The 24730-nt window shown below is 44.5% G+C and overlaps 1 protein-coding gene across 1 annotated transcript in view; it reads right to left on the minus strand.

Annotated features, from left to right (window-relative positions):
• POU2F3 (POU class 2 homeobox 3) overlaps positions 1-24730 on the minus strand; it is a 40589-nt gene that overhangs the window by 958 nt on the left and 14901 nt on the right. The window contains exons 3-12 of the mRNA XM_010014895.1: positions 23691-23725; positions 10892-10996; positions 9353-9455; positions 6088-6170; positions 5773-5955; positions 5244-5385; positions 4201-4337; positions 2400-2561; positions 783-849; positions 54-186 (exon numbers count right to left, since the gene is read on the minus strand). Of these exons, the coding sequence (XP_010013197.1) occupies positions 54-186; positions 783-849; positions 2400-2561; positions 4201-4337; positions 5244-5385; positions 5773-5955; positions 6088-6170; positions 9353-9455; positions 10892-10996; positions 23691-23725 (1150 nt within the window). The remainder of the gene's footprint in view (positions 1-53; positions 187-782; positions 850-2399; positions 2562-4200; positions 4338-5243; positions 5386-5772; positions 5956-6087; positions 6171-9352; positions 9456-10891; positions 10997-23690; positions 23726-24730) is intronic.

Here is a 24730-nt window from a genome sequence, read left to right on the forward strand (position 1 = left end):
CCCCCCCCAGTTCCCTTGCCAAGGAGCAAGCTGTGACCCCTCCAGTGCCTTACCCTGAAGAGTTGAAACCAGTAGAGTTCATTGCAGCTTTGGAGTTGCTCTGGGCTGTGCCGGGGCTGCTGGCATGGAGTGCACTGCCAGGGGACGAGGGCCTGCTGGAGTTCCCTGGGGAACACGATGATGTTACTGTGTAGCAGAGAAAGCAGAATAAAACCGGGATCTCCTTTTCCTGCCTTGGATAGCCCAAACCCAAATGCTCCCACCATATCCTGCACCCATCCTGTTGCTCATCTCATTCACTGCCTGCCCCATAGCAGCAAGGCAGAATCTGTGCCCCAGCCACAGAGAAATGCGGTGGGCTTCAGGACTGCTGTTTCTGTCACACTTGATTTCTGTTAGTGTGAATCACACTTCTCAGAGGAGATCTGACAATGTTCTGCTGAAAAAATGCAGTAACCAGTAACCTACCCCCAAGCATTCCTCTTGTTTGGCTTCTAGGTGTGCCTAGCTCCCAAACCTAAACACCCCAATAAAATTTGCCTAGGATTATCCTGGGAATGTTATCATGCCTGGGAAGCTTCCCATGTCTTTGTTCCAGCCAAAAGACAGACTCAGCTCTTTTTATCCCTTGTACACTAGTTATGTAGGGGTACTTTCCCTGGCCAAATCCAAGGGTCTTAATAAGTGGCCTGCAAATACAATCTAGAAATCATGTACTCAGAGAGCTAGAGCAGAAGAAGGAGGGAAGGAATGGTGAGTGAGGCAGGTTTCTCAAGGCTTACCAGTCCCAGGCATGGTGTTATGCACTGGATTGACAGAGAGGGGCCCCAAGGACCCTGAGGTAGAGACCTAAGGAGAAACAGAAGCAAACAGTAAACAGTTGGCACTTTGAGGGTATAGATCACAAAACTCTGCTCCTTTCGCATTCCCTTTAGAGTGTGCAGGCTCCCAGGCAGACTTCTTATCCACATCTGATATTTCTATTCACACGCTAATGTAAAAACACCATTCCCATATCCACAGCCACGGAAAGAAACCAGGATGAATATTACATGTGCCTGAAATTCTCTACATACGTCTGTGAAAATAAGAGCTATGGAAAGTGTTTAAATTACCCAACACACCCCAAACTTCCTGGAAATCCTGAGATCCAGTTGGTAGGAGATGCTGCCCTTTGGATGTTTCACACTGGATGTTCTCAGTTGAAACTTCCCAGCTCAGTCTGGTCTTAAGCACAAATAATCCCTTTTCCTTCAAGGAGTTCTTGATGGGTGAGAATTCTCAGGTGACAATTACTAATTTGGTGTCTGCAATCAAAGCGAGCCTGGGGCATTCGTTGTTCAACTGTGATACTTGAACTCAATGTTGTTTGGAATGACTGATGAGCAAAAAGCATACTTTGTACAAAGCATTCACAGGGAAATTGTTCACCAAAGCTACTGCTTTAAAAATTCATGGCTTGCAAGCAGCGTTTTGTGTTTGTGACTGCAAACCAAATGTGTTGTGCAACAAGTGACCAAACTCCTTGTGATGTTTTCCTGCCTTCTGATGGATAACTCAAAAACCCAGCAGATTTCAAGATAAAATAGTGCTTGCAAATATGTATTCTCCCTCCCACTCACATGTACTTTGGCATTAAACACCATAGGGAGGTTCCTGCCATTTTTATATGTGGAAGCAACTATTAACCAACAGAAATGCAATAGTAGCTTGTTATCCACAGTAGCCACTGACAGTAGGTTACAAGGACATGCTTTCACCATCTCTCACAATAATTTCTCCTTTTCTCATCCTTCCTGACTATGAAAACACACTTGCCAAGATGTGAATGTACAACATGAGAGAACAATTAGCACTACTTGAGTATATTCTGCATTTCTGCATAGAGGTAAAACAACAAACATATGTAAATTGTTACCATTAGGTTGCAGAGTTAAGAACTAAATTGAAATGAGTGGATGTTATTCTAATTCTACGGCATGCTGATTCCTCCTCCATTGACGCTGGGAAGCTTTACTTACCCATCTCGGGACTAAAAATTTTGGAATAGCATCCCTATTCAGATAAATTATCCTACAGTTAAACTGACCTTCTAGGAAACTTGCATTTTCTTTCTATTGTTCATTAATAGAGTAAAAGTAAATGCTCTGTAAGTGCGGGCATGAGGTTCCATCGAAGTTGTGATGCAGATTACATGCACAATCTGTGGCTAGCCCACTTGCCTCTCTGCACATTCCTGGAGATACAGTCACCCACTGGACAGTGGAGTAGCCTTGCCAATAACTCAGGGACTTGTGTGTACAAGGAAATGTCCTGTTTCCTTTTCCAGCAAACCCTGCTTCATTCCCCCATTCCTTTTCCCTTCTTGTCTGAGAACTCCTTATTCCAAAGCCTCTCACCAGTCTGGAGTTGTAGATAGGTGATTTGATGGGGGATGGTATTGGGCAGCTGATCCGTTTTTCCTTCTGGCGCCGGTTGCAGAACCAGACCCGAACCACCTCCTTTTCCATGGAAAGCTGCTCTGCTATCAAGGATATCTCCTCTGAACTGGGCTTGGGGTTCTGCTGAGAAAGGGCAAGAGGTTAAAGAAAGTCCAGAAGAGCTGTACCTTTGAGCATCAATGAATGCTGGAAAGGCAGAGGACAACAGGGTGGGGCTGGCTGTAAACTGGGGAGGGGACAAAATTTGCTTCTAAATCAAAGGGTAAATATTTGGGTGGGAGATAATGTTCTGTGAACCAGAAAGTGCCTTTGATTCAACATCAAGTCTCATGGAAGCAGTAGAGGGTGAGTCACAGTACCTGGACCTGTTATTGCACAAAGCACCATGCTCTTTGATCTTACAGCACCCTAAATCATTGCTTGGGGGGAAGCTTATGGCTGCTTGGTGGTCTTATCACTACACAGGACACACAAGCTCTGAGTGCTGTTCATTCACCTACCTGCAGCATCTCAAAAAAGCCATTTCATAGAATCATAGAATGGTTTGGGTTGGAAAGAACCTTAAGATCATCTAGTTCTAACCCCCTGGCTGTGGACAGGGACACCACACACTAAACCATGTCACCCAAGGCTCCATCCAACCTGGCCTTGAACACTGCCAGGGATGGAGCATTCGCAAATTCCTTGGGCAACCTATTCCAGCACATCACCACCCTCACGGTAAAGAACTTCTTCCTTATATTTAACCTAAACTTCCCCTGTTTAAGTTTGAACCCATTACCTCTTGTCCTATCACTACAGTCCCTGATGCAGAGTCCCTCTCCAACATCCTTGTAGCCCTCTTCAGACACTGGAAGGCTCCTCTGAGGTCTCTACACAGCTTCTCTTCTCCAGGCTGAACAACCCCAACTTTATTCTCTTTCTTCCTCCATCTCTCATTTATAAAGGGAAATAATAGTCCTTATCCTTTCTTCTGAGTCACTTATTGTCTGATGCTATTTGACAGCATTTAGCTCTGTGGGTTTTGATCTGCGTTGGAGACTCGCAGGTCAAAAATACCTAGCACAGAGATGCCAAGACAGTTCTCCAATTAAAAGAATGCCTCCTACTAGCTAAAAAATGAGGTACCCATGAAGATCTGATAATGAGTGTCTTTTGTTCTCATTAACAGTCTTAGGAGGAAATTGTGATATGATTAGATCTGAGGGAGAAACCAAGAAAAAACAAGGGATGGTCAAAAATAGTTTTGATGAGCATTTTTCAATGCCCAATTTAGTCCTACTGATTTAAAGCTCTGTTTGCTCTCTCTAGTGATATTTTCCTTTAAAATCTTGATGCTTAAAAAGTAAAAGGCTCCACTTGTGAAGCAATTCAGCACCAATTTCTGGAGCAGCTAGTTCTGCTGTCTCACAAGACCTGCTTAACGTGGCATCCGTTTTCATGCCATATCGTGGCCGCACTGTTCCTGTGATACAAGCTCACAACTCAGGGAGAAGGGTGCAGGAGATCACCTTTGTTGGGGCACTAATCAGTGGATACTAACGGGGATGAAACTAATTCCTTTAAAGCTACATTTATCAAGGAAATAATGGGGTCTGATTTCTTTGGTTTTGACACTTTTCCTGTTAACCCCCTTTCTAACCAGCTATCAAAGCAAGCAAACAAACAAGTTCTCTCTTTTTGAGGGTTCAGTGCTACTGTGACGTAGCAAATGTGAAACTCAGAGAGTTCACAACACATTGAAAGATTTTCCCCTCACATCTTGAAATCTCTTTTCCAGTGTGGAGCGAATGTTGGTCTCAATGCTGGTTCGCTTCTTTCTTTTCCGTCCAAACATCTCATTCACTGAGGGGTAGGAATTGGGAGTGCTCATGGAAGAATCCAAAGGAGCAGATTCTGGGGAAAGAAGGAGATCATCAAGAAGATGATGAGTTATTTTCATTCCTAGAGCCCTTCTGTGAAACATGGCACCTCTTGAAGTAAGTAAAATGTTACTACATTGTGTCCTTCCTCTGATGATGATTAAGATGGCTTCAACAGTCCCAAATCCATCAATAATCTTGTCCAAATCAGGGAAGAAATGTGAGTGCTGAAATTTTAATTAACACACTATTTTTCCTTTCCCAGCTTGATTTCCAGCCTGCTCTGATAGGGACCACACGTTTTCCAGTGCCTTAATTTCACACAGTTAAAGATACTGACTTTAACCACACTGATCAGGTCTCGTGTAGCTGAGACACCTCCTGACATGATAAATTGGTCAACCATACAGCTCCTAAAGGGCTGGGTGGAGCACATGAGACTAATGCCATCCCTAGACTGGTCTGCAGCCAGCAGAGGACATCAGCCTAATCCTGCTCCTAATCTTGCTGCTACTGGGGATTCCCCTTGCAGTGATAACTTCCCTTTTTAGTTACTGCCTAAAGGCTGATCTCTGAGCACTTTAGTAGGAGTTCCTTCCTATTCTTTACAGTTTACACAGGGAGGGACTGAATGGACTAGCCCAGTGATTTACCCCAGGCCATGCAACAGAGCAAGAGGTGATGCAGGAAGTGACTGGTCCAAACACCAAGTCACAATGTGAATGCCATATTGCCAGGGAGAAAGGACAGATGTGGTTTGATATCTAGGCAGCTATGCAACTTGCTGTGTGATCCACAGAGTAGTCTATTACCAGCTCAGCTATGGCTATGAGAGGTCTTAGCTCCATCTTAGATTTTCCTGGCTTTTATTGGAGGTTTCTGGATGGTTTCTCTCATCCTGGAGAAGGTTGATGGCCTTTCTGCATGTGATGTCACTTACCTGCATCACTCAGCCACTTCTCAAGCAGAGGTTTGAGCTTGCACATATTCTTAAAGCTCAGGTTGAGAGCCTCGAAGCGGGAAATGGTGGTCTGGCTGAAATCATTGCCATAAAGCTTCCCCATGGCAAGTCCAACATCACCCTGCCAGGGAAGAGCCAAATCACAATATGAGCTCAGAATAACCCTTCACAGCTTCCTGCTGCCAGACCTCTTCTCAGTTTGCTCCCAGAATAGTTTCAGCCTGGTTTCCAAAGCCTCCCCTCCAGAGAAAGTGAATTCTTTTCCCATAGGAATCTGCCCTACACCCCTGAGCCTTTTTGTATTGGAGAAGGTGCAGATAATGAGATCACAGTAATGAAGTACCCAGAAGGGTTTGTCTCTTCATGTGCTTAGAAAGAGATTCTCCAAAGAAAGCCAAACTGTACCTAATCCAGCCCTCCCTCCACCCATGCCTCTGCCACAAGCTCCCCCATCCAATATATCCACATCACAAGTGACACCACCCTTCCCACTGACGAGGCTGCTCACCTGTGTGAACCCCAATTTGATTCGCCTTTGTTTGAAAGTTTTAGCAAACTTTTCCAGCTCCTCCAGGTCACTGGGCTCCTCAGATGCTCCTGATGGAGCTAGGTGCTTTGCCACTTGCAAATGCTGGGGTACGTCCAGATGGGGTTCAACTGATGAGCCAGGGAGTCCGGAACGACCCACAGCCTGTTGAAACCAAGATGCGTAGAGTCACAACAACAAAAGTAGACAGTTTTCTCTGCCACTTGCCCTTAATGAAGCAGCACCTTTTGTAGATGGGTGCTTTTCAGGGGGGGATTGTATGTTGGGGCAAGTTACCTGTGACGCCAGGCTGGGTCCCGGCTGGGAGAGGAGTAGGCTACCCTGTTGCTGAGGGAAGGAGAGGATGTTTGGCTGCAAAGCTGAGGAGACAAAAAGAGACACATCTGATCAGATCAGCTCCTTCATGAGCATCTGGCCAGCTGAACATGACTCTGCACCAGAAAGATCACGAAGCTCTGAATGGAAAACATTAGTTAGCTCTTGTTCAAAATATGAGCATTTCGGCCATTACAAATGTGGATGGCTCCAAGTTGGATTATGGTAAAGAAAAGATTCTTTTCATGGCTTTTTAGCCTGAAAGAGATTATTACAATAATGATAGCCATTGATCCCTACATGTAGCTCGTTAATCTAAGACTGAACTAGGGCACAGACATTTTACATACACACCTAACTTTGATTTCAGATGCCAACAGCAGAGAAGTTACTACATCCTTAGTAGTAATCGCTCCCAGTGTTTAATCATTGTAGCTGTTAGAAGAGTGCCTCTTTTTTCCAATATAAGCTTTTCTGACTCCAACTTCCAGTCACTTGATCTTGTTAAAAAAAACCAACCATCCTGATCCTACAGTTAATCTCATGAGCCTACCCACTTTGCTTTCTACTCTACATTTCATTTTGAAGTGTCATTTTGAAGCCATCTGACCCTTGCTTTTCTACCCTACTGTATTTCAAATAAATTGAATTTCTTTTGGAATATATAAACTGACAGAAAATGATTAAAGGAACAAAGAAGGGAAATCTATAAAACTAACAAAACCTAGTATTTATGGAGACTGCGTAATTGTTTATTTGACAAACTGCCTAGTATAAGACTATATCTCTTACAAGAAATGTCCTAAAGGATTAAGTAGTGACCAAAGCAGTGTAGTTCGCTAGAAATTCAGTTAGAGTCAAGTCTACTGTGAATGAAGCCTATAGAATTTAGTGAGGATTTATAGCCTGTCTTGAAACAGTCAATATATTCTATTGATTGCAACTGACAATCACAGGGAAGCTATACAAATTTATGGACTTTTGCTAACAAAACTGGGAAAAAAATATCATCTCCAGAATCAATCACTGCCCCCCTTTCTGACTTCCCTCTTTTAATTTAGATCTGAATGTGCAGGGTCCCATTTATTTATTTAGATTGGTGTTTCAATAAGCCTTCTCTGATGCTGGAACAACTTTGAATTTCAAATGCAGGCTGGTAATGAGGTGCACATTTTGAACAGTGAAGGTAATTAATCACTGGAATGGCTTGCCTAGGGACATGGCAGATGCTCTGTCATTTGGAGTCTTTAAAATCATGATTGAACACCTTTGCAAAAGCAAAGCTCTAGCTCAAATGAAAATGATGGGCTAGATTCAGGAATCACCGGTTTGACAGCTGGTGGGACCAAGGCTGTGTTTTCCTAAGATGAAGACTTCAGCAGCAATATTTTGGCTGACAGTATTCCCAGCATCTTCCTGGCTGCTTGTTTCCACCTTTACAGTACAGAGCTCTCACCTCCTTATTTAGGTGCTCCAGCATTTGCTGCTTTAAGTGCTGCACAATAATCACATCAGAACATAATGAATCAGATCTGGGAACACACCTGGCTTAAAAACAGCTTTGAAACACAAAGAACCAAACCAAAATGTGTGTTCTCACACATTTTAGCCCACACAGGTTAAGACCACAGCCAGGTCCCTTTGGCCATGAAATCAATGAACTGATGTACCCATCAGTCAGACCTCAGGAACATCAAGGGTTTTCCTATCATGGCCTGAGGGACAACTTCAGGAATATTTCATGCATCTCTTTGGTATGAAGGATATTCCACTGTATCTGCAGCAAACAATTAATTCCACAAAAACAGTCTATGCCTTCGCTTTCACTCCCCACTGACTGTGTATGCACATGGCAAAGGATCACTAGAACTTGGCAATCATTTGTTCAAATGGAAGTGCTCTTGCACAGAAAGCCAGAATATCCAGTCTTTATCAAGTCTGGAACCAAAAGGGGTCATGACCAAACAAGTGCCCCTGTGTTTGAGGGGTTATAGCTGTCAAAGGAAGTCACTTTACAGAAAAAACTCACTCTATAAAAGGAAACAACTTCTGTTTCGCAGTATAATGTCTGTTTCCTATTATACATGAATGAAAGCAGGCAGTAAGCAATAGATTATCTTGACCCTGCCATTTCAAACAAACTAAATTCTAGATTATTGGAAAATACATTAAGTGGTTTCTTTATACATCACTCAGCATCATTTGGCAGAGAAAAGAGTTTATATACTGCCAAAACCAAAAAGGTTTCCCACCTGTCTACAGTAAACAATTTCTTTTGGAGGTTATGTATCAGTAGATTCAAGCTGCAGAGATTTTAATGTTTTAAATCTGAACTTGGTGTCATACGGATGGACGTTTGTGCTGGAATAAATCAAGAATGTGAGCAAAGGACCCAAGTCCCTTTGCATTCATCAGGTTATGGATCCAAGCCTGTGTTTGTCTGTCCACAAGCAGCAAGAAGCTTCATCAATGGCATGCTTGTATCCCCATTGTTGGAAAATGCCATTAAAATGGTCAGTAAAAAATAGAAACACAGAGACTTCATCAAGTAGTGAGTTCAGTCCTCAATACTTTCATCCCTTTCTCTGAGCTGATTACACTGTGTTTCAGAAGTAGTTAGACCTCCATGGCTTGGAGCGAGATTTGGGAACAACCACTGGCAACTCCAAACCTCTCAGCTCTCATTCCCAGGTTGCTCCTGGCTAGGTTAGACCTGTTTGTTCGAGTGCCATCACTGTCTTTCCACCAGAGCAGCTCAGTTCCTTCCCTGAATTTACTCTCGCTAATGTATTTCGATCAACTCAACCTCTCCTCAGTTTTCCGGAAGAAATGAGGAGTGCTAACCCAGCGGCGCTGGGAGCCCAGGCAGGCTGCAACTGCTCTCCCCAGGGAGCAGGCTCCTTGCCCTTTTCCTGACAGCCATCCGGGATTTCAGAGGTGGGATCCCTACCAGGTCTGCAAAGACCGGCCCCAAGGTGGCACTCTTGGCGCACACAAGCCACAGGTGCCGGGAGCATCTCTGGTATTGGACCCTTGCTGCAACTACATATGTACGGGATCATCCCGGGCATGGGAAACAGCATCTGGTAACATACAGAGGAACAAACACCATCATGCTGGGATAAAGTAACAGACCAGATTAAAAGCAACAGTAAAGAGAAGAGAGGTTTTTCCTAGATATGTATCTGCTTATAACAGCACTTATAACAGCTTCTATTGCTCTTACCTTGCTGCCCGGCCTGCGACTGAGACAGAAGAAACTGGGGAACTGACTGCATATGACCAGGAAGCAATACAAGCTGCTGTAAGGTGTGAAGAGAGCTCATATCCTAGAGGGGGAAAAGCAAAGGAAGAACAAAACTCAGATATCTGCTCTTCATACAGCATTACCTCTCCTATAAAGCTTCCCTACAATCGACCCTATTTACACTTCAACTGCCAATGCAACAGTTTTGATTCATGCACTGGAGAGCTGTAGATCCATAGGTTCTCCAGGATCTGAAGTTTTCAGCTTTGTAAGAAAAATTCTGTGAACATGAAGAATTATCTGATTTTATTCCTGAAAATTCCATTTTCGAGGCACTGGCAATAAATATCTGGTTGTTAGAAATCACAATGAAACCTCTGGGATTCTAGTTTCTTCCAGATAATTTATTTTCAGAGAGGAAACTCCCTTAAATTACACAGGGAAGCACAACTGACTGTCCCATCTCACCGAGAGCCTGCTTTCTGTAGAAGGCTGATTTCCCAGCCAGCCGTGTGCTGAGGTGGGAAAGAAGCAATGCCCAACAGTGCCTGAATCTCTGCACCTACAGCAAACACACTGTAATGAACACAGTAACCAGATCTAAAAGTGCTTCCTGTTCTTTGCCTGGGGGAAATTAGCTGCATCCAGCAGATCAGGCAATAGGTACTGAGATACAAGTATTACACACTAACACTGTCGCATTACTGGGGTCCCAGCCTTAGGTCCTTTGGGATTAGTGGATAAGAGTTTGCATTTACTTGGGATACACACAGACACACACACAAATGTCCCAGTAAAATCACCTTTCTTTAGAGGTATATTTTTAAAGGAACTTATTGCTCAATAAGATGAGCTCTTCAAGCTTCTCAAGAACTGTTTTGAAGCTTTGGGGAAATCGAACAGTGCCTGAATTGTGTAAGGGATCTGAATACCCTGCAAAAGGATAGGGAAGATACTACTAATCACCCAGCAGCTGTGTGGCCTTCTGGCATCTAACCCTCACTAGATTTTTACAAGAGTTAAGTGCTAAACTCCTATTTTTTTACCTTAGGGAAAAAATCCCTCAAGGAATTTCTTCTTTGATGTAAATCAATTTAGACAATGTGCTCCAGGATGGATATACTGGGTCAGATCAAGAATTACTCCAGCTGAGAATCCTATCTCCAACAATGGCATTAACCAGATGTTCATGAAAGAGAAAGCAAGCATATCTAACACTTCCCCTTGGTGTTGTCTCAGCCTTCATTTATTTCAGTTCAAGAGATTTCCTGAGTTTGCCTGCTTAGTAAACCCTCAAAGGAAATCTCTTCCAAGTACATGTCCAGTCTGCCTTTGAACCCATGTAAAACTTTCTACGGGAAAGAAAGAGGCTGAGGAGGAAACTGACTTTTGCCAACGCAGACTCTCTTTTCCAATTTAGCGTCCATCATACCCTCAAGTCTCTTCTTGCCACTGTCAAAATACATATCAAAGTGCCATTTCAAACTTCAGGATCCGTGAAGCAGTGGAGTCACTTACCCCTGCAATTTGGCTTCCAGGCATCATTGATGATCCCTGCACAAGGTGACCTGACCTAGGGGGGATTGTAGATTGCAAGGAGTCGCTGAGGTCTTCAGTTTTAATCTGAAAAAGAGCAATGGAATTGGAGCATTAGGGAGCAGAGACAAGGGAATGCAGAAGGTGTGGGGTGCTTAGGAGGATGAGGGGCAGGAAGGGATAGGGAAGGGGCTCCTTTCAGAGCAAAATTAGAGGTCAGGGCTCACTGCTTCCATCCCTGGCTTTGCAGTAAGGCCTGGTTGTTCCCCACTTCTGCTCTCCAGTTTATCCCATTGACATAGCTTTTCTGCTCTACCAAACCAAGTGAAGGTTTGCAGTTTGCTCAACCAAAATGCATGAATTGAAACACTTTAAGTAGTAACCAAGTTCCAGTAGCTTAGCAAGGCTTAAAGCATGCAAGTGCCTTCTTCAAATGGAACAGTGAGGTATTTCGTGGAGTTATAAGGAAGACACAAAGCAATTCTCCTTTATAGATCACAACTCACAGCTTCATGGCAGGGCTGGCTATAGATAGCCTCTCATTTTGTTCTGCAGGTAGGAGAGAATGGTACAAGGTGATGAAAAAGGAAAGGTCATGAAGTAAAAGACCTCCAAAAGTAGTGTAATCTTCCAGACCTGAAACACAGCACCCCAGGCACCAAACATTTGTGCTCAGCTTCTATCAGAAAGTGACAAAACCCTGTACTCATCTGGCGAGGAAAATATCTACTTTCTTAGCTAGAACATGCTGTGGAAAAAGAACTAGAAAACTTCACAGATGTCAGCCCTTTGTCTCATGGTCAAAGCTTGACCTACTTTAATGTTCAACAAAGGTTCCTGTCTACAAGAAAATAATGATTTCTGCGTCCACATTCTTAAGAGAAGAATTTACTCAGGGACCAGAAGTGAATCTTGGTTTCTGATTTATTTCATACCCTCCATGTTAATTTCTAACATTGACACTACATTAAAAAAGAAATTACATCTTTTTGTACTAGTTGAAATCCTTTGGAAAGGCTAACTGGGATGGGAGAGAGGGAAACATGGCTGGACTGGTTTCAGAGGTTTTTAGGTTAATTCCTGAAAGTGGTATGAGGAGTGTCTATGCACAGATGCCATGCACAGGAGACAGAAAAGTCACACAGAGCTCCTATAACACATTTTCCTTAAGAAAAGATCAAGAAAGCAATTTCCAATATTAGGCTAATTTTTTTCCTAAACATGACAACACATGGAACAAGGCTCACATCATGAATCCCATTCCTTGTCTAAGCCTTTCTAGTGCAAGAGGAGGCTCCAGTTTCCACAAACCGGAATAAACAGGACAACATCAGGAAGGAGAGGTCTTGAAAACCCTGTCCATGGGCTCAGCAGCTTAGATTCACTCTGATTACTATGGCTGAAACTAACCATTTCCCATCAAATTACTCCCTAACCTGTAAAGGTCACGTTTGCGAGGGTTTTGCGGTGATTTGGGCTTTAGGTCATACAACCTCCTACCAGCAGAGGGGGACGAGAAATTCAGCTTGTAAAAAGAATGGCCCAAGCAAATATTTTTGGTTGAGGGAGGTTTTGTTTCAGTTTGACTAAAGCAAACAAATGCACAAATCTCCACAGGAGCAAAGGAGAAAACGTTATTGCAAGAGGCTTGCGGCTGCAGCGCAGTGAGCTGGCCATGTAAGATTACCCTTTGCATTTTGGAAGGTACTTGGCAGAGCGAAGAGACTTACAACATCTCCTTTCGTTACAACTATAACTCTGGACACTGCTGAAACTAGTTTTGCAATAGTACTAGCTCCTTGCAACAAGAGTTATACATGTTATGAATTCCAGTTCTTTCCTACCTTTCAGGTTGGCATGATCATCCCTCTTAGCTGGTGAAAAGGAAAAATCAGATGGAAAGATCTTCTTGATCACTAACGATGCAGATAGTGTCAAAGCTACTAAACATTAGACAAAAGGCTCAGAACACACCGTTACCCCTGAGCCATCCAGTCACCGCAGGCAAATGGGTTTATGCACGTTTTTCTTTCTGAGGGTGCGTTAAAAAGGAGTCATCCAAGCCAAAAAGCAAAAAGTAAATTACCCCTCCTTGCAATTCATGTGTATTTGCCTCACACAACGCAGTTATCCGAGTCTGAACAGTCCCAAAAAGAAGAGTTATCCACGTCTTAGAGAACAAGGCACTTGATCCCGCCTAAGTTATGATCCCAATAGGAGTGGAGTGTTGAAGAAGCACAAGCCATTTCCAAAGTGAAATCAATTTTTACAGCTGCCAAGCAAAATGATTTGGAAGTGTTCCAGGGTGAAAGGGGTGTGTAGCTGCATCCCGGCATCGCACAACATGAGAACGGGAGGTGGGTTTGGCAAAGGACCGGTTCCCGATTTAAAAACAACAACATCTCCCACTGCTCCTTCCCCCGTCCCTGGAATTCTCTGGCTCCCTCCTGCGCAGTGGGCGGGAACCTGGGTGTTCTTGACAAATCCTTCTCCCCTGCACCTATTTTCATTGGGTTTAGGCTCAAATTTACCTCTTCCTCCCCTTCCTCTCCCCAACAGGTCTGCAGCTGGCTAATTGTTCATTAGCAAAAGTTCAGGGTATATCCAAAACTTTTGGGATGGTTTATGCAAATCCTGTACCTTCATTTTTTCCCTGGCTAAACCGGCAGTATTACCAACTGTACATGAAAAAAACCAAAGCCCAAAACCCCAAAAAACCACACACATTGTGGGCGAGGCCACTCAATATCATGAGACTCCCTTAAAATAATGTAAATTTTCAATTAATAAAACAAGGAGAGGAGTTGCCTTCTCCTTTCCCAGTGCATCTGACTCAGATTTGCAGGCATTTGCTACAAATATGAGAAAAGTTTTATTTAAGGAGCCAAAACCAGTTGAAATTATCACAGAATCGCTTCATGTAGGGATGTGATGAGAACCCTGCTAAAACACCACAAGCGAGCAACAGTGATTTAGTGATTTAGATCCCACTGTGGTTCTTCAGGACCTTGGCTGTACATGATGATCAGGCCACATAAATGGGGAATGAGAAGTCATTAAGAGCAAGTTTAAGTTTCTTCGCCATGAATTTGATTTGGGGAAACAACACTAAGGAAAACCAAACTTATAGAACAGCAGGGCCAGGTAATGCACTGCAAGCACATCCTGCTCGCAGCTGAGGTGAGGAGCCTGGGCTGCTGGCTGCGAATCTAGAGGCACCTTCTTCCCCTTGTGCTGGAGGGAAGATTCCAGGCAGGGCTGGGAGCAACTTTGAGCTCCTCCTGAGGAGGTAACGGCAGGTGGCGGCACCGGAACGCAGAGCTAGCGAGGGCTCTGGGATAGGAAAGGAATCACACTTGCAAATCTCAAGTGGATGTTTTCGCAGCCTTAAAATAGGGTCAGCTGCCCTCGAGCTATCGAAGTGAAAAACACAGGAAGGGTGACTGTGTGGAAAGAGAGTCCTTTCCTTAGTTGGCTAGCACATCTGCTGGGCCTGGGCAAGGATGGGTTGTTTCTTACCTATCGCTGGCCTAAACACAAAAACAAAAAGCAAAACAAACTAAGAAACATATTGAGGGTGATGGAAAGTGATCAAAGCTCTTCAGCTTGCTTGCGTAACCGATTTGTGGAAGGTGTTTCATAAACATTTCATAAGAAGGAGAATTATGAAGAAAACATCTCCCAACCTGCCTGCAATTACTGCACAAACTCTTCCTTACCAGTAGGAAGGAGAGGAAAAAAAAAAGTACATCTGTTTTGTAACTGATCTGTGAACTTTTGGCAAACATTCGGTTCATGAAAACATCCTGCAGACATATTGAAAGCTGTAAAAAGCCAGCCTTACACGAGGAAGTTGGAAAGATTCACCTTAGCAGCTCTGATTTCACCACATAGAAGGCCATACCCTTCCAATAGACTGACCCTCATTTGATTCAATGAATTGATGGTCAGATCCTCTTGGTTGGGCAGGACGCTGGTTGCAGCCCATTTTATATAAACCCAGTTTATGCACTGCTCACTGCTAATCCAAATTGATCTTCCTCACCTATTGGATATCAGAGCAGGCAATCTGAATGCAGTCCCTTTTGATGAGCACTTCTGATGTAAGGTAAGCATTGCTCTGTCATCCTCTTCACAAAGGTGAGACCCACTGACTGATTCAGCACCCAGAGCCTCGGATGCTTGCCCCAAATCTAGGTAAGAGATCTCCGTGCCATGCCAGCCAGAGTGAGGCCGTTAAAGCCATGTCAGCCTTCTCCAGTACCAGTTAGTAGGCAGGAACTGCGGTTGTCATTCTAAGATAGAAGACAATTGTATTTGTTGTGTAGTTTCTATTTAGACGGTAACCTCTTTGAAACAGATATTTATCTGCCTTCATATCTGGCTTATCTCATAGTCAGCAACTCACAACTGTTTAAGAGTTTGACTTACTCATACCCATCCCTCCCCCTACTGCAGGATGTTACGGCTATTTCACTAGGTAGAAGAGGATCAGGTACACACAGACTTAAGAAAGTCTGAACCAATTGCCCCTCACCAAAAATGAACAGCACAGTTCTTCCAGGGCTCAGTCGCTCTCAAAGCACTGTTCAATACAACAGGGTTGTCTGAAGCTGCCCAAATTGATTTGCCTGGAGTCAAGAGAGGAAGTTTTAAGATAGAAACAGGTATGAAAACTGGATCCAAGGCTATTGCACTTAACTAAACCTTCCCACCTTCCAATGGCGTAAGCGTACTTCTCTGTGAATTATCCACACACGTGGGCACCATAAAATAAAAAACACACTAACAATAAATTATAGCAATAACAATAATGGGCTTGCAATTACTATTTCCACATGTACTATCCTGCACATACGGCAAGGCTTAACAGACATGCAGGAAGAAAGCAGAAAACCCTTATGTATTCACCCTATTACATTTGATATGCTTTCACACTGAAGGGGGGGATTATTCAGAAGCAGGCAGAATGACAAAAAGCCAGTTAATCTCACGCTGGATGTCTAACAGACTATATCCTAAAACTCAGTGATGACAGCACACTGGAACATTAAGATGCAGTCCCTAACCTCAACACACCTGCACCACAGCTATATGAGGCTTTTGAGTTTATTAATTGAGGCCTGATCTGATACGCTTTATCCTCCAAGCTTCAGCTTGGGATGTTAGTAGTTGTGCCTTAGCTGTAGTAAAAGTGGGGGTGGAAATCAAAACTAACAGTAAGCAAGCCACATGCCTCTCAACAGAAAATGAAGACAACCACAGTCAGCTTTGCATTCACAGAGTTTCTGATACAGCATTTCCCACGTGTTTCTGCATTTAAACAGAGAAAAGGGCAAAGAAATAAGTTGCCCCTCTCCCCTGTGCTAATGATAAACCTCAAAATGACCATATGTAGCAAAATAGGCTTCAAAAGCAGGTGCTGGGCAAGGGAGAGGAAGAAACAAAACCAGAGGTGGGAAGAGCACCTGGCCTGAATGGCCACGCTCATATCAATGCCCGCTCAAGTAAGCACATCCTGACAAAGGGCTGCTCTCCACATTAGAAACTGCAGCCTCTGCAAGAGCCTCAGCGGCACAGAGGCTAACTAGTGCTTTTGGAAGGTGATCTATGCCAAGGGAGCACAGAACTAGCAGAAAGATACTGAAAAGCAACCACTTACAGCATCCTTGCTCTTACTGTTTGTACTCAGGCATGTGGCACACTCTTTGCCAAAGCCTGTGGACAGGTCAAACTGGAAATACTTTTTAAAAGGGGAGGAGGATATGCCATTTTCTTGGTTGAAATGGTGAGAACCTCCAAAAAGAAGCAAGGAAAACAATTTTACCACCATTAGGGCTGTCAGTTCTCTCATATCTCCATTCCTGGACCCTCCCTGCTCCTTTCCCCCCAGCCATCCTCAGCCCAGGGGTCCTGCCCTTCTGCCCCAACCTTCTCATGCGTTGCAAGCACTACTCCCTGCATTTCTCTCAATTTCACTTGCCCAACTTCCAAAGCTCTCCAGAACTCCACCTCTGCCTACACCTTTGTGCTTATCTTCTTTGCTCCCACCCTGGGCTGCATCCCTGCCCCTTTCCTTATCAATCTGATTTCACACACACCAGCTTCCATGGCTTCTCCCATGCCCTCTTGCATGCTCACACAGGTTTCCTGGAGCCTAATCACGTTCCTATTGCAGTCAGCAGCAAAGTTGCCTTATTGGGCTTTTCTGGGGCCAGAACCAGACCCTTCACCATTTTCCTGCATGAAAAATCTCCCCTTTCCATGGATCTCTTCTCTAGGAGAAGGAAACTGTGCTTGTTCTGCATTGTCTGTGCCCTCTGGCTTCCAACCAGTCACAAAACATCTAAATACCTGGCACTGCCTCCCTGCTGTACAGTACTGATGTCCCCAGCTCCGTCATCCATGAGGAGAGCAGAGCAGTATCCACCTAACAATTCATGGAGCAGGTAGCCCTCAGTAGCAAGGCACTTTCCACCATATCCTGCATTTGAAAGGAATTTGCTTGGAATCAGACGGCTCCCGTGACTGGGGCTGGCTCCATCCCAGCTCCGCAGGTTTCTCTGATTGGTTCCCAGTAGTTTTGGCACCAGTTGCTGCGCCCCAGGGAACTGGGACACAAGAAGAGCCGCTAGAGGGATTGCATTAAATACACACAAGTAATATAATTAAAAAAGAAAGGGAGAGTGAGAAAGATCAACTTTGCTGGAGCATCACAGGTTTTCATTTTGGGTGGAGGGGATGAAGTCTAGCTATTGGGGGAAAGAGGGAGCTCAGAGCCAGTTCTGCTCCCAGCTTAGTGGTTTTGGCCAACTTCCGTGTGTTGGAAAGCAAGGCAAGAGGGTTTCTTGCTAGGATAAACTCAATGTCTGACTCCTAAGGTGCTGAGCAGCCCCAGTTCAGCCCACTGATTTCACATGGAGGGCTAGCAGATCAGCACCTCTGGGAAGAGAGAAAGTGTGCTCTGATGTCAGCCTTCCAAAATTAGAGGCCTTGCTTGAAACCCCATCACCTTTACTTTCTTATGCTATGACTTGCTCTTCTGCAAAATGGGTGTAGGGCTCCACCCTTGCTGGGTGGTGCAGGCTCTTGATTGAATTCTTGGAGCTCACCAGATGAAAGGCCTTCAAGAATTCAGAGTTCTCTCCTTATTACTGATGAGCCGTTCTCCAGCAGGCACAAGAGTCATATCCATGCACAGTAGTTCGTGCAACTCACCACTTAAAAAGGTGCTGGGTAACCTCAGTAGTGGTTTGACAGTGACAGTCATGCCTTGAGCTTAGTTTCTATTGTGGAAGCAATTGTTATGTCCCTCTAGACAGGTCCATGAAACTAGGGCTTGTCCCCTATGAGCCTAGAAAACATTTCCAAGAGGGTGATAGAAGCCCTGTTGGAGCAGGGAGTTTGCACAAAGAGATCTATCTGTCTCTCCCTCATCTCTAAGATAGCTTTGAAATGGCTGTAGAACATACACTGCCAGTAGACCATGGCCACAAGTGTAGGAAATACCTTATAAACATAGTTTGTTCTTAAGCCTGGAGCTGTAAAGCAGGACTGTGAATTCATTGCATGTGAACTGAACCTTAAGAAACTACAATCCAGACATGTCTGAAGCATTGCTGGGTTGTTGTCAACTGTTATTGGCTAACATAATCAGTGGTCTCAGTCCATCTCTTGAGAGGAAGATTTAAAAGGCCAAATCCTCCCTCCTACTTCCATCCCTCTTTCCCTCATAAGCTTCCCCAGAGACTCAGTGGCCTGTTTTGGAGTTCATTCCCAGCCGTCTCATCTGAGGGCCTCTGCAAGGCGCCAGAACAAAACTACCTTGAAGAAGAGGTTCCTCTACATATCTGTCCTAAGCAAAACAGTGCCATATATAGAAACAGAGGACTTTCCCTTAAGCCAGGGCTTTCTCTGATGCTTTCCCAAAGGGCTGCATTTCAATGAAGAACCAGCACACATACAAATTTATGCAATCAGTCTGTCCCTAGGACAGAGTAAGGAGACTTCAAAAGGGAAAGGCCAAGGCAGTGTTCAGCTTAGATGCAGTGTAGTCAAGGCAGATACGGACAGCTGGGCCGATTTCCAGTTCATGAAGGCTCAAGAGATGAAAAGCAGATGCAAGACTAAGGCTGATACCCTGGGGCAATGCAGAGAAGAAGAGAGAGTGAAATCTGAATTGATCCCCAGAGGGGAGAAGGAAGCAGGATGTGAACCTCCCCTTGAGAGGAGGGCAAAACAAGACTGGGATGGAAATCTGGAGGGCAGACTGAAACCTGAACTACCCACAGGGAAAAGCCAAGCAGGAACAGAAATGACATATAGGGAACAAATGAGATTAGGGGGAGGTGGGAACACAAAGTGGAATGAAAACCTGAGAGAGATCCCTGGGGGAAGGGAAGCCCTGATTGAGCGAAATGAAATCTGCAGGGAGTTTTGCATCCCAGATATTAATAACAAACTACCTAGCGAGTTAGGCCCTTCTTTCCACCTTCAAAAGGATGGAGGGGAGGAAGAACTTGTCTGTGGTTGAGCACAAGACTATGAATCAGAGAAGCAGAGTCCATATCCCAGTGCTGCTAGGGAGCAGGTCCCTGGATTACAATACACCTTAACGTCCACAGGCAACTGCCCTATAAAGCATCCACTGATTTCAACTGCAATCACAGTACTCAGCATCTTTGGGAAAAGCCAGGTAGTGAGTCTGCGTCTGCTTCACCTGTAAGACAGGGTTAAACACCTCCCTACCTTCCAGAGGCACCAGGATTCTAAATTCATTAGCAGAGTACCTTCAGACGTGTGGGTGGGAAGTACCAAACAAGGTCAGAGTGTTATTAATGGCACTGAAAAAGAGCCACCAGTGAATTTAGACCTCGGGTGCAGTTTGCTCACTTTAATTTCTCGTATTGTGTTTCTACAGTACATCAGCTATCAAGACCTGAGACAACTCACTATTACCTGATGTGCAAAAGTAAGTGTAGAGCTAATGTGCATGTGAAATACAAGGCCACTTCAATTGCATATCCTATTTTCTTATTTTGTTCTGGATGCTTCTGTTTGTGTTTTGAAGATCTCTCCTGCCCCAGCAATACATCTCCAAGCTACCTACTTCTCCCAGGTAAATCCATCCCAAGATCTTATTTCTAGGAAGCGTGTGGGAAAGAGACATGTATCCTTCTTAAATCCCCTGATTGGTGTGAATTGAAGACAATGAAGTAATAGGAGTAAAGAACCAACAGGAAAATTCAAGCTGTGCTGAGCCCAGCCCTGGGCTGCTCAAGCACACTAATGCCTGCTTGTCTATCTTTAATATGGTAGTATCACGGCAGGATCACCTTTACATTGATACAACTATCAAACCTGTCATTATCATTAAACAAATGACAGCCTGTCTGCAAGGGTTAGCCTTTTGCCAGGATGAAATTCCATGACATATTTGGATACAGAGCACATGTAGGTCCTGCTAAGCCTTTCCTGCACTGGCGAGACATAACCTTTCAGCTTGTTTTTGAGAAAGACATTCTCTTCCAGCATTGGAGTGCAGCTCTGTGTTTGAGAGCATGAAGGGGCTTGGAGAGCACCTCTCATTCCCTTCTCTGGAAGTAGGGGAGATACGAACCTCTGTTCCTCCCTAGCATTCAGAGACTGCATTGCTGCAAGGACTGGGTGACATGACATGGTCCTACACATCACTTCCCTGACAGAAAAGAAATCTGTGTATTTTCCTCCTCCAGCTGCAGATTGATGCACAGCACTATGTGCTGGACTACCATGCACACAAACCCTGCCATTTCCCAAAATCATCAACGCTAGCTCTGTTGTGTATTCCAGAAGGCACTATTAACTGCAGACAGAAGGTGAATTACCTGGATCTCTAGAACAGCTCTCTTCAGAGCAACCTGCAAAAACAAACAATGCACTATTTCCTTAAAGGCTGAATGCTGCTTATACCGACGGGGAAATAAACCAAACAAGACCTGGTAAGACCGCAGCAGCATCACCTGTTGAGGATCACCACATTACAGCAGGGAAAAGTTCTTGTTTCAACACTTTCAGTCAGACCTTTCCCTGGTCCCACACAATGTCCTTTCATGGCAAGACTCTGAGTAACTTTCTGAGTTCCTCAGTTCTGTCCCTGACACGCTCTGGACATGATCCCAAACCATCAAGCAACAGATGTCCCTATCCAGGTTGCCAGCACTGAAGGTGAAAGTTTATTACTGTCTCTTTGCATTTCCCTTGATATAAACAGGAAACAAACAGCGTTAGACTCGCTAAATAAAAAGCCAAACCAGATAGGCAAGGCAGAAGGTGCTGCTTTTTTCATACACACCCTTTTCCCTCTCATTCACATACAAATTACTGTTGCATCCAGGTGGGACGAGAGTTTTAAGCGGGGAGGGGGGGGAAAGAAATGTTTGCCAAATAGGTTGAGGGATCAGAAGGCAGCTTTCTCATAAAGCACAGGCCTGACCCACAAACTGCCTGAAAACCTCAAACTCCGCAAGAGTTTGCCTCCTCCCTGTTTTCAGGGTGAGAGCAGCCACAGCAGGGAATTGGTAGGCAAGTAAGGGGTCTAACCAGGTCACTCCACCCTTCTCTTCCTGCCTGGAGCATAACTTGGGAGGGAAACAGACCTGAAATGTAGGCCATCTACAAAGACTGGGGGAGAGGCTTAAACGATGTGAGATTTATGATCTTCAAAGTGATTAGCGCCCAGCACTCCAAATAAAGTCAAAGAGAGCTCAGCAGCTCTTGCATTCAGGTTGGAGTTGGGTTTCAAACCATATGTCTTGGCTTCAGTTTGAGAACTTGTATTGCAAGGTAACAAAAAGAAAAAGAAAAGCTACCCAAAACCAACCTCAAACCCCAAACCAAAATTAAAACCCCACCAACCTCCACCCCTAATCAAAGAGCTCAGCACCTGATTTCACATGAAAACACTTGGAGATTTCCATATCTCCCCTCTTCCTTTTTCTCGGCATTTCAAATCTACTTGGTGAATTGAAGATGAATTCACCAATAGCTGAGGTTAACCTGAAACGTGAGTGTATAACCCGTGTGCATTTAGGCTCCTGCTCATTTAAAACAGTAATAATAATAACAATAGTGGCTCAATTCTGCACATGGCCTTGTGAGGGCCAAGAGAGGGAGACAAAGAGCCATTTGCACATGCTGCGTCCACTCACACGGATTGTTACAACCTGGAAAAACACTTCTGCAGATACTACCATGTCGTGGGGAATCAGAGCGGATTAAAGAAAAACCCCAAACAAAACACAACATTAAAATTAGCTTTCTCACAGGCTTTTGCTTTTTAAATCTCAACAGGTCCCCAATGAGATTTGCTGTTCAGTGACACAAACAGAGGTACAGGCACAAATGAAAGGGAGTTTGTAGCACCCTTTGGTGGAAGGGGAAGTGAGTGCTACAAAAGACTGTCATAAACCCACCATCTCTTTCTGAGAGCAGGACATTTCTATCAAGCAGAGTCTGGCCCAAATCCTACTGAGAATGAAGTTGTCTGCCTCCATGATTTTACCAACATCTGCTTATTCAGTGGCATGCAGAGCACTAGGACCTTAAAGCTAATGGGTCAGATCATCAGTGGCTGTAAATCAGCACTGCTTCACCAGAGTCAATAATGTCTCCTTGATTAACCTCAGCCCAGCTTCCAGTTCTAACATCTTTGTGGTGTTGCCATAGGAAAAGTTTGCAGCATGTAACAGTTCTGTACTTTCATGGCTTATTTCTATCTTGGGGGAATTTTCTTTTATCACTGCTTATAAGCAGATTGGATTCTTCTCTTGGCGTGCAGAAAGCCTGTGCTTTGGGCTCTGCAATCCACAGAGCTGGAGACACAAGACTTTTTGTTTTCAGCTGGGTATTCCAAAAACCTGGAAGATGGCTGAACATGTTAAGACACCTTTGATAGGAAGTTACGACCCACCCAATGCCAGAGCAGCCAAACCAAACAAACAAACAGCAACTTGCTGACATCTGTCAGACAAGAGCCACCAAGGCAAGCTGGAAGGACAGAAAAGCCATGGTGAGAAGCTTCAGCTGCTCATCTGCTGCGAGTAGGAAGCCTTTGCAGGCATTCAAGGAGACAGGGATTGCTTTTAGCTGTATGAAGCAGGGGGATAACAGCAGTCAAAGCAAGGACAACGGTCCCTCACATATTTACTTGCTGTTAGGGCTTGCTTGCCCTGCAAGAAACACTTGCTTTTATCTGTCCCTTTCCGCACTGTCTTGCGAAGAGGAATCTGTCACTCTAGGCAGGCCTGGTCTTGACCTGTGCACTCCAAGACCTCAAACCACCCCCTCTTTAGTCCTTGCTGATACTCCCGTGAGTCAGCCCTGTGCTCTTAGACTTGCATACCACAGTGCTTTCAGCACCAGTGTCACCAACAGTAGAAATGTATGGGGCTTTGGGGTGGGATTTGCACATTTGCCAGTGTAACTGAGGTCCCTTTTGTTTCTAAATGACAGTGGGAAAATTAAAAATCCAGCAAAAGCCTGAAGCAAATGGTGATTTAAAGAAACTCTATAATTAACTGAACTTCTATGAAATAGGAAGGCCTGGAAACCAGAAGTTTAATCTGTCATCCTATCTCACAAGAGGAATTGCGAAGATTTTATGTGGTCTGTTTAATGGTAGCTCCTGACCTAACAGTTTTATCTCTTCACAGTAGCTGCCTGGGACTCAGCAAGATGAGCAATTAAAAACCAATAAGTCAAGAAAGCAGGAGAATGCCTGGTAACCCAGGGAGCGTCTTACCTGCCTGTTAAAGTCCAGCCCATTCTGTTCATTCCCTACAATGAAACAAACAAATATCTCAGTATTAATGACAATCAACACGAATTTAAACTTTCCAGAACTTAGAACACACACAACCAAAGATACATTGCTGGCCCAGCTTGGTTTATTCTAAGAGCAAGGAGAGAAGGAGGAAGGTGGAGTCAATGCAAAGGCAGCGATGGAAATACAAAGGCAGCTTTTGCAACATTTGGAGGTATCAGCCTTTGCTGAAGTTAAACAGAAGAGCTTCTGCCCCGGAGATACCTGGCCAAGCAGTGAGGGTGGGGGAAAGCTCACTAACTGGGAGGGAGATTCCAGCAGAGGTGAGCTGGAGGACATTACGAATATCCAGAGAAATCCAGGACTGAGGCTCTGTACATAAAAGAACTGACTGTGGGAGAAGCTAGCAAACAGGTGGCCAAGGCTGTGAACCAGGGATCTTTGGGAACCCATGTGGCACCAAGTAATTACGGGATATCTAAAGGAACAGAGGGAGCCGTGGGGTTGTGCTCAAGAGGCGTCTCCTTGATTCCAAGAGAGATTGGCAGGCACAGGGGGAAAAATCAGACAGGTTTCAGCCTGAAGGTACCGCACAGGCCCTCACTCATTCCCCTTTGATGATAAACATTCCCCCCCCCCCATCACACCTGCCAAATTCATCAAGAATATCACAGAGAAAAGGTTGTGTGCTCCATAGATATGAATGCTTTAAGGGATTCCACGAAGCCTCTTTAGTTGCAAAGACAACCCCAAGAAACCCCTTCCCTTTGCAATCCATTCCCTAAGTCATTCTCTTCAAGTCCAACTGAGTTTGTGATAAACAGCCTTAAATTGCTCACATCCCACAGGCACAAGCCCCCAGGGCCTCTTCCTTCTGTTTTTTGAGTGTAACATTCCCCATAAAGCATAGCCCATGCCTATGATCCGATCAAGCTTCAACACATAGTGTTTTTCAGGAGTTCATTTCTCTCTTGCAAAAAGTTAGAAAGTGGTTAAGAGAGGTTGTGCAGGCAGGAATG

The sequence above is a fragment of the Nestor notabilis genome, unplaced genomic scaffold (assembly GCF_000696875.1).
Source record: "Nestor notabilis isolate BGI_N333 unplaced genomic scaffold, ASM69687v1 scaffold25365, whole genome shotgun sequence".
Classification (NCBI taxonomy): Eukaryota; Metazoa; Chordata; class Aves; order Psittaciformes; family Psittacidae; genus Nestor; species Nestor notabilis.